A 9,843-nucleotide genomic window follows, 5' to 3' on the forward strand; every position below is an offset into this window, starting at 1 on the left:
TTTATCCCCCTCGTCCTTTAAAGGCTTAAACTACTGGGAAACCGTGGCAGAAGACAAAAGCACTTAGCAACAAGTGGACACGATTGGTGAAGCACTGAGAATAAGGATAACATGAACTTGGATACCAGAAACAACTTAGCAATAATATGTTGAAGGTTTCTAATGTATATGGTAATTTTTAACGAGTATATATGACTATATATTTAGGATTAAATTACTTTTACTTTTTGGTATGCTCATTGTATCCACTATAGTGATGGATTAATAATAATTGCATATAATGATAATATTTAAAACACTGAATAAATCAATAAATCGAGTGTGTGGACTTCGGGTACGGATTTGCTTTTATTTATTTATTTATTTTTATTTATTATTCATTTATTTAGTTATTTTTTTGCTTTATTTAGCCAGGTTAGCAATGCAACTGAGAATCTTTTTTTTTTTTCAATCAGTTTTCAATTGCCTTGCCTAGATAAATGAATGGTAAAGAAATAAATTGCTATGATTTGTTCACTCTTCCACATTTGGCTATCATACAGATTGTATTTGAATGTGATTTAGGATGTTATCAAAGCTAATGATGGCAGGTTGTCATTTCCTGGGGGCAGGAATACAGGCCCTGGCCGAAACTACTTGAAAACCAATCGATGATTGTTTGTGCTACAAAGACAAACGATGAGAAGAGATTTGAAGCATTTAATCATAAATCCCATTGGTGACAACACTTTAAGCCTTGGCGGAGGTCCAACTGTAATTTGTGAATAACCCCTGCATTCGTTCGGCAGTTTGTGGTCGTCGCCAGCACGGTGACCTCATCGGGCCTCAAGTACGACGAATACATCTTCCCCCATTGGTCCAACGTGTTGGGATGGGGCGTGGCCATGTCCTCCATGCTGTTTGTACCCATCTACGCTGTGTACAAATTCTGCACCGTTCCAGGAACCTTCAAAGAGGTCAGTGAAACTCATTTCACCAAGCTAAATACTCATAAACACATGTGACGGCAGCTAGTGTGATGTTTATAGATGCCAATTATGACGCAAAAAATGTTACAAAAGTTACATAATGCAATCCAGCGTAATTGCTACTCTCTGAAGCTGGAGGCGATGCTTCCCCCCTTTTAAAACACATCCAAAGTAATCATTTCTCTTTCGGAATGAAGCCCTCAAGAATTTACGATGGCAATCATCAAAGTACCCGAGAGTTGTTTTCATCCCTTCCGTGTCAGCGTCGGTCTGCCGTAACAGCGTCCACGTCCCGGTATCCTCATTGGCACTTCCTGTTGCCGCTCTGCACTCAAAAGTTGCTTCTGAGGTGTCATTTCCTTTCACTATCTCCCCTGATGAGCTTTTATATGCGCCAGTTGGAGAAAATGAGTGTTTGAAGGTCCGAACAAAAAGGTTGCACTTGAATGATTGATGGCGTTCCTTTTTAAGCATAAAATTAAGCTGTTTAGTCCTCTTTTTTTTTTTTTTTATGTGTTTTCATGGGACATCACTGAAGAAATGACACATTGACACAATGAAAAATGTATTCTCTCAAAATTAGAGATAGACCAATATGTTTTTTCGAGGCCGATACCGATACAGATTATTAGTAGTCAAGGACGCAGATAACCGATATTTCAAGCCGATATTCATTTACAGTAAAATGGGGGGGGGGGGAGGAACTTTTTCTTTTAAAAACTATATTAACAGATTTGTTTAAAAAAAATATAACAAAAATTGCAGGGAGCTTCCAGGGGTCATTAGCATACGTTAATACAATAGTAAAAATTAAAAAGCAAGTAAATAGATCCTAAAGATTTCTACTGTCAATAAAGTTTTCTAAAATTTCAACATCCATCCATCCATCCATTTTCTTGACCGCTTATTACAAGGGTCGCGTGGGGTTGCTGGAGCCTATCCCAGCTGGCTCTGGGCAGTAGGCGGGGGACACCCTGAACTGGTTGCCAGCCAATCGCAGGGAACACAGAGACAAACAACCATCCACACTCACAAGCACACCTAGGGACAATTCGGACCGCCCAATTAACCTGCTATGCATGTCTTTGGAATGTGGGAGGAGACCGGAGTACCCGGAGAAGACCCACGCGGGCACGGGGAGAACATGCAAACTCCACCCAGGATGGCCGGAGCCTGGACTCGAACCAAATTATTATTATTAATTATTAATATTAATTAAATTAAATTCTGAATTATCTTGGTCTCATCAGACCACAACATGATTCCGAGAATCCATGTCTTTAGTCTGCCGTTTTATGGTTGACCAGCCTCCTGAATTCCAAATATACTTTATATACTTGATGTGATTTTTGATAATGATATAATTTGATTGTTTTGCAGAAAATAGCCTATTGCATCACTCCCGAACAGGAACATCACTTGGTGGCAGAGGGGAACATACGGCAGTTTAAAGTAAGAAAAACGGCTGCCAATCTTTGGCATATTCCCGCAACCATTCCCAACTTTTTCTGTTTTCCGTTTCCCATCTCTCAGCTCAGGCACTGGTTGTCCATTTGATGAATTCTCCGTCGATCTTCTCCATCCCACGACAAGAGGGACTTTTTTTTTTTTTAAACCGAATTGTATCACTCTTGTAAGGCTTTTTTTTCTTTTTCTGTCAAGCACTTGATATCAAAATAGTCCACAAGTCGTTTCATGTCATTAGATACATGTAGGGAATGTTTAATATTGCATTCATTGCACTCAACTTCAGCAATGTCGACTGTTATCTCCTGCAAGGCACTGAATCAAAACCAAAAATTGACAAACAACACACTTTTTATTTGCTACCTTTTTCGGCCTTATGAATGTTATAGTTCTTCTTATTTAAATAAACATATTTGCTTTTTTTTTTGGGGGGGGGGGGGGGGGGGGGCTTTTCCGTGCCTTAATCGAGCGAGACACTCTGTTTATTTTTTACAGTGCTTTTTGGGAGCGGTTAAAAAAATACAAAAAATAAAAAAGGTGAAAATGAACCGTATTGACTCAGGAAGCCGCAACATATATATATAATATAAAACCACAGTTTTGTGTATGTCGATCTCTCTGTCAAACAGGTTGTCTTTTTGTGTGTCACTGAATTACAAACAGAAGGGAAAATGAAATATCCATACAAAATTCCAAAGAGATTTAAAAAAAGAAAAATGTGAAAGTGATGTGAAATCAGCAGAATAAATGGTGGTAACTGTTTCTAGCTCTTTTCATTGAAGGAGTCAAAAGATCACTCTGAAAATAAAAGAATATTTATGCTACGAGACGATTCCAATGTCTAGTTTAAATAGATGCGGGAAAATGTCATATTTTGCTAATTTCTTTATTGTTGTTGTAATGTTGTCAAATGAATTTCTCTGTTTTTGTTGTTTTTATCTAAAATAATAATAATAATAATTTCACTCTCCAGAAATTGGATCGAATCGGATTGTATTTTTAATCTGTCATATTGGGCCTACTTGCATGCGTCGGTGAAAATACCAAAACAAGGTCTACCCTGCCTCTGCATAGATTTAGACCACACCACAGTAGAATTGTACTGGGTACAGAAATAGAGTCCTTCTCGTGACATTATATTGACTATTATCTTGAAAATTACTATTTCATTCTTGTAATAGTTAGACCTTTTACATCGGAAAAAAATACTTCATTTTCAGATGATTAGCAAAAAAAATATATAAAAAGCTGTATTCTTGCAATATTAATTAATTATTAATTAATTCGTGGAGTTAATTCTTGTAACATAATTATTGTTTTTCAGTGTGGCCCTAACACTCTTATGTACTTTTTGTAATGTTACTGTGTGTTGTCCACTGCCTCTGAGGCTTAACAAGAGAGAGGTGATTGTGTGTTGGGCTTTGTAAGTTTCTGTCAAGCAGGGTTTACCCCCAAACAGAGCCGACCTTACCAAATGCGTCACGTATTGCCAAAACATAAACATCCAGTGTAGAATGGGGCTTTACTGTACATACAGTCATGATGAGAAACATTACATTTTTGTCACAACAGGAATCATTAATCATCAGGAATCAAAACATGAGTGATGATTAATCAAATAACTTTGGAAATTGTCCAATCTCCACCAAAAAAAAAAAAAAAAATGTAATTTTTTGGCCCTTGACCCGCAGTTTGGAAACCCTGCTATAAAGTATGCTGGAATGTCAAACATCTTTCATTTGTTTTTTATTGCCATACAAGTGCCATGATGAAAGTTAATCTGCCTTTTTTTTTTTTTTTGTATTTATTTTTTTAAGTTGACTTCTTGTAAGCTTTACTGAAAGAAGTGAAGTCACAGAGTTAAAATCTAAGTATAGATATATAAATCCAAATATATGTGGAATACATAAAATGATATAAAATATATATTCTTTTGTTATATCTAATCTTGTATTTATCAAATTGTTTATAAGAAAATGTGAATGTAAAGTATTTCAAATGTCCTAAATGTGTGTTTGATGTGTAGCTATTATTAAAAATCCACACTATTCTTCATCGTAATCCTGGATTATGGAATATGGACTTTTCCTGGACTATGTTTACAAAAATATTGTGTAAAATAATACCACTATCCTATAATGTCCTGTTGAACGTGAGTGGCAGATATCTATGAAGACGCAGTCACACTATCATAATAAAGTATTTCTTCTACACTCACTTGCCTGCCATCTGCTTTAATTGGTGCACTGGCCTGCCTCATGTTATCTCTTCCTCGTCTTTTGGTTTATTGACTTAATCTTGTAGTATTTTCCCCTCTTACACTCTTGGTGTGTTGCCCTGTTTCCTGGTATCTTTTTCGCACTGTTGATGCTGAGATGTCACCAGGTAGCTTGTCTACATTCTTGGTGTACTGCCCTGTCTGCTGATATCTCCTCCGGCTCCACACACCATTTTTATACATCTCGAAGTGCACTGGCAAGTCTCTTGGTATCTCCTTCGCATATTTTGGTGTACCTGCCAGTCTCCTGCTATCTGTTCTATCCTGTTATTGTACAGACCTCTTGGCATCTCCAAATTGTTGGTGTGCTTGGCTTTCTCCCAGTATCTCCTCCAAACTTTTACTCTGGGGTACGCTCTTGATACTGTGCTGGGAGACACAGCAAAATGGATGCGTAGTCACTTTTGCTACTTTCCTACCGTTTGCACAATCGGAATCTGAGCCTGTTTAGCTTGTTTTAATGCCCCTCATTCCCGGTAACAGGAACTTGCCTAGTGTTTTGTTTTGTTGCTGTGGAGCTTTAGTAATGGCTGACAGTACCTCCCTTTTTCTCAGCCTGTTGCACTCCAGCGTGACCTTTGACGACACTGATAAGGCTAACAATGCCCACTCCTGCATATGTGTTCCTTTAATTGATTTAGCTCAGTTTTGTGTCATCGTATGAGGCGAGAACAAGCACTAACATAACACAAGTAGGTGACTTGAAGTTATGGCCAATCTCAGTGGCTCTCATCAGTCCATTTCAATGCATGTCAAAGCCATTGTCAGTTAACACAGTCTGTCGCTACATCTACAAATGTTAAAGCTGTACTGTGCAAACAAAAAAAACAAACAAAAAAACACTCAGAAACTGTCGGCTTCTCTAAGCCAGGGCTCATCTGATATGGGCTGATGCAAAGTTCCTCCACAAAGAAAAAAATAAAATAAAAAAATCCCTTGGATCCTGTACAAAACAAACTAGTACATTAAAAGCAAATACAAAGCAAATAAAAACATAACCTCCGACACAATAAAATTCACTGATGGCATTCAAATGAGTTAGCCATGAGGGCATACAGGCAGCAGAATTTTTAAGGCATTCATTTTTAGATATGTCCTAAACAACAAATACATAACACTTATCCATATGAACACTTTAAAGTCTCCTGATTGGTCAACTTTTTTTTCTTTGTGTCACCGTTTGGCTTCTCAAAGGTCAAAACAGCTCCAACTTCAGCCAAATGTGTTAAGCCGATCGAAGTTGATGGCGCAGCCGATAATTGGCAGCCCCGTGCAACGCTAATGTGATTGGGCCAAAGCACTGTCATTCTTTAACGTCCTTCTCGATTGTGACCACTTGTTCCATTTCGCTTGATGCAATTGTCAGGGACTCGTCCCTGTGATTGGGTTGTAAGCTCCTCTTGCTGGTTTGCTTGTCAGCAAAACTCAAACCTCAAATAGCAAGAATGTTATCAGTGATGATGACCAGAAAATCATACTATACTATACTATACTATAGAGCAGTTTACATGAAAAGGGTAAAATAGTACTGAAAACAAAGCCTGTGTAGTTAATAAAAAGCAAATTATTTTAAAGAATAAAAAAAATGAAATTAAATCATTTAAGGGGAAGTAAAGTGTTCTTAGCAATAATGTGTTCCATGTGCCCCCACTAGCCTGAACACCGCATTCTGATTAATATTGTATGTATATATATATATATATATATATATATATGTATATATATATATATATATATATATATATATATATATAAATATAAAGCGGGAAAAGAAAAGAAAGGCACACAATAAAATAATTTCTAAAATAATTGTAAATATAATTTCAGTCACAAAAACACTTTTTTTGCTCTTCCAATAAATTATTATTATTATTATTATATTTATTATTAGAATACATACCAAGTATAAAATCCATGTCAATGTTTACAAAATTTCACTCACTACTTGCTTTCACTGCACTTAAAGTAATCATGAGTACTCCATGCGTTGCGATTAATGATAATATTGTGGTTCTTGGCAGCCAAGCAGCACTAGGCTTGAGGCTGTAATAGCACCTTTGGGACACTGTGTATGAATGGCCATAGGCACCCTGCCTCCATGATACACTTCCTGTTTACACCCCACCACACACATCCCACCATTGAGGATCTCCTCCTGTATGTAAACACCATATGTGCAACCTCTGCTACCACAACCTTCATTCAATCCCTATTTATCCACTGAAGCAAAAATTAGGGCCTGTTTCCTGTCTTGGAGACACGAATCTAATAGACGCCACATTCTGATGGCAACAAAAGATACAGCCATATATGGCAAAGGCTTATCGCAGCTCCCTTTTGACCTCGAATCGAGGAAATTAATTAGCAGAAAATAGGAAATATGCACGCTGAAACAATGTAACTGGTGGAGGAAAATGTCAAAATGTCACTCGAGTCATGTCCGTCCGATGTGTGTAAGGATGAGGAAGATATGCAGTTGGCAGTTTATGGAGAAACAAGTCATCTCGAGCAGTAGCAAATAGCCAAGTACAAATACTCTACTTTATTTGTGTACTATCATACATCTAAATCCCGGGTTGTATTTTGTTTATATGCGACTTTTGCGTGTGTTCAACAGACGACAACAAGCTGGTCGATTTCCACCAAGTTACTTTATTCCAAATCGGCACATCCGTTTCCTTTAAAATTCCGGTCTTCAAAATAAAAGCATTCCAGCAAACCATTCAATTTCACAACAAACGTATCACTGTGCATGAGCTCAGCTCCAGTTTGAGGCGGGTCGACACCATCAAGGCAAACCAAATGAATGAAATTAACTGAAGCCCTCACTGAACACATCAGAGGGTTGCTTAAAGGGGCAGTAACCCCCATAATGACAGGGTGGACAGTTGTTGTCATGAAGTGAGGTTTATTTTAGATGCGTACGTATTTTAGTCACTAAATACCTTCGGGGAAATCTAATGGTGAGGGGTGTACACACAAAGTGGCTTTTTTTTCTTTTTTCTTTTTTTTTTCTTTTTTTTTTTTTAAGTAACAAGTTGTGAAACATTGCACATGATGTCACATCTGACTCATTAGCTCCACCAAGTATGTCTTTGCAGAACCGTCACTTGCCTTCAGTGCCGGTTGGCAAACTGGCCGGTTGGCGAAAGGGAATTTTTTTAGTGGATGCTCAGTCGAATATTTACAATCGCAAATCGTTACATTTTGTGAGGTCATCACCAAGTTTGGCTGGGGAGGCATCCACATTGTGAGTACAGCATACACTATGAAAGCAGTAAGAACACACTTTCCATTTTTTTTCTTCGTCAGTTGGGGTCTCTCACATTACTCACATGTAGAAATTTGAACTGCAACGATTAATCAACAACTGATCGATTACCAAATTAATCAATAATTGTTTTTATAATCAATAAATAGTTTAAATATCTTTTTTTATGTAAAATTGTCCAAATGCTCAGAATTTTAGCTCCTCCACAGTAAATATTCTCTGATTTCTACAGTCCTCCATAAAATACTTTGGTAAAAAACAAAACAAATTTTGCTAAACCAGCAACTAAATCACAATTGTTTGTGCACTGTTAATTTAAAATAATGTCCTGGCTTTGAAAAACGAGATGGAAATTCAAACCAGTATTTAATGCAGTCCTAGTAGAAAATAAGAAACTGGTTTGTGTCTACCTGGCTTGACACACCAAAACAACTTATTGTCATTGGCTCCAGTACGTGTGGTAAGTCACAGCTGGTCCGTTAGATGCGCCCCAAGGTTAGACTTATCCATGTTTCTTTCTTGTCAGATAAAAATCAAAGCGTACTCGGGCGTCTGGCAGCCTTTAGATGGAGAGAGACTGATGGGGACACAGAGGGTATTAAATATAGTATGGAGGTAAAAGAGACAGGCTCGCTACAGGCGACATGAAAAGTATTCTCTAATTTATCAATGGACTAGAGGCAGCTCCTCATAAAACCAATGGTGTGTTGTACCACAGCCCTGCAATTCATCTTCATCCTCTCTTATGTTATTGTATGTTTAAAAAATTTTGTTCTTTCAGGGGTTTCGTCTTTGGTGTGGTAGCTTTTCAATTGTCTTTAGTCAGTTTGAGCTAAAGAATTTGATTGACAAATTTTATGAAGTCGCCACAGTGGTAAATAAAACTCAACAATAGAGTGCACAGTTGGGTTTTTTTGGACATCATCATCATCTCGCTATCCAGTCTTTTGCTTATTGTGTACTCTGTGGTATGAGATAAATCTATTAGATATGGTTTTCTCAGGGTTTTGTCATTACAACTTGTGCACATGCCCTTTTGTATTGTCTGTAGGGTACACCTTCACAGCTTCATAGGTTGGAAGGAGGAGGATGGAGGTGTGTTCGGGGTCGTTCTCATGTTGGAATAATTCCCTGTGACTCAGTTTCCCGAGGGAGGGTGATCATGCTGAGTCATGGTTCCCTCAATGAACACTCGCAGAAATCATGCAGCCCCAGACCACGGCACTCCCATCCAAAAAACTCGGCCTGTTCTTGGGCATTGCATAAAAACGGCCACATTGTGCGACCATTGCCAACAGTCCTGCGGCAGCCATGTCAAGCTAATGATGGCGGCCAAAGTTAATTGGATTGACTTAAACCCCCTCAGGCTCAGGATTAGAAAATCCAAATCAATGTCACTAGCCGACAGAGGCAAAAGGAGCTTAGCCTTCACTTGCAATTAGACTGAGCCATGAAGTAGCATTCATTTGTTCTTTATTTTATGATAGTTGGAAAAGCTGACGTGGACGACTGTGGGAAAATGATGAATTGTCTGGGAAATGCCTGCAAACAATTGTTATTTTCTACTATGTTTTGGCACAATCAACGCAAAAGATCTTATTAAGAGTGACAGTTAGACTAGTAGTGTATCCTAAAGTAAATATGTGGAGATTTAATCTCACAAATATTCTTCAGTTACAGAAAACATGTCTTTTTGTCTTTTAACTAAAATACACAAAATTTACTCGGTACACCTGCCATATCCAATTAGACTAAATACAACAAATAATATAACTTTTACAGAGGTATTAATGCTTAATTTTATCTGTGATGTAAATCATTTGTTGACGATTGTGTGTGTGTTTTTTTAAATGTTTTTA

The 9,843-nt window shown here is 37.7% G+C and overlaps 1 protein-coding gene across 2 annotated transcripts in view; it reads left to right on the plus strand.

Annotated features, from left to right (window-relative positions):
* slc6a2 (solute carrier family 6 member 2) overlaps positions 1-2,855 on the plus strand; it is a 31,910-nt gene extending 29,055 nt beyond the window's left edge. For both annotated transcript variants that reach the window (XM_077518168.1, XM_077518169.1), the window contains 3 exons: positions 789-956; positions 2,349-2,420; positions 2,502-2,855. In XM_077518168.1, the coding sequence (XP_077374294.1) occupies positions 789-956; positions 2,349-2,420; positions 2,502-2,525 (264 nt within the window). In that variant the 3' untranslated portion in view covers positions 2,526-2,855. The remainder of the gene's footprint in view (positions 1-788; positions 957-2,348; positions 2,421-2,501) is intronic.
* The last annotated feature ends 6,988 nt before the right edge of the window (positions 2,856-9,843 follow it).

This window comes from Festucalex cinctus, chromosome 4 (assembly GCF_051991245.1).
Source record: "Festucalex cinctus isolate MCC-2025b chromosome 4, RoL_Fcin_1.0, whole genome shotgun sequence".
NCBI lineage: Eukaryota > Metazoa > Chordata > Actinopteri > Syngnathiformes > Syngnathidae > Festucalex > Festucalex cinctus.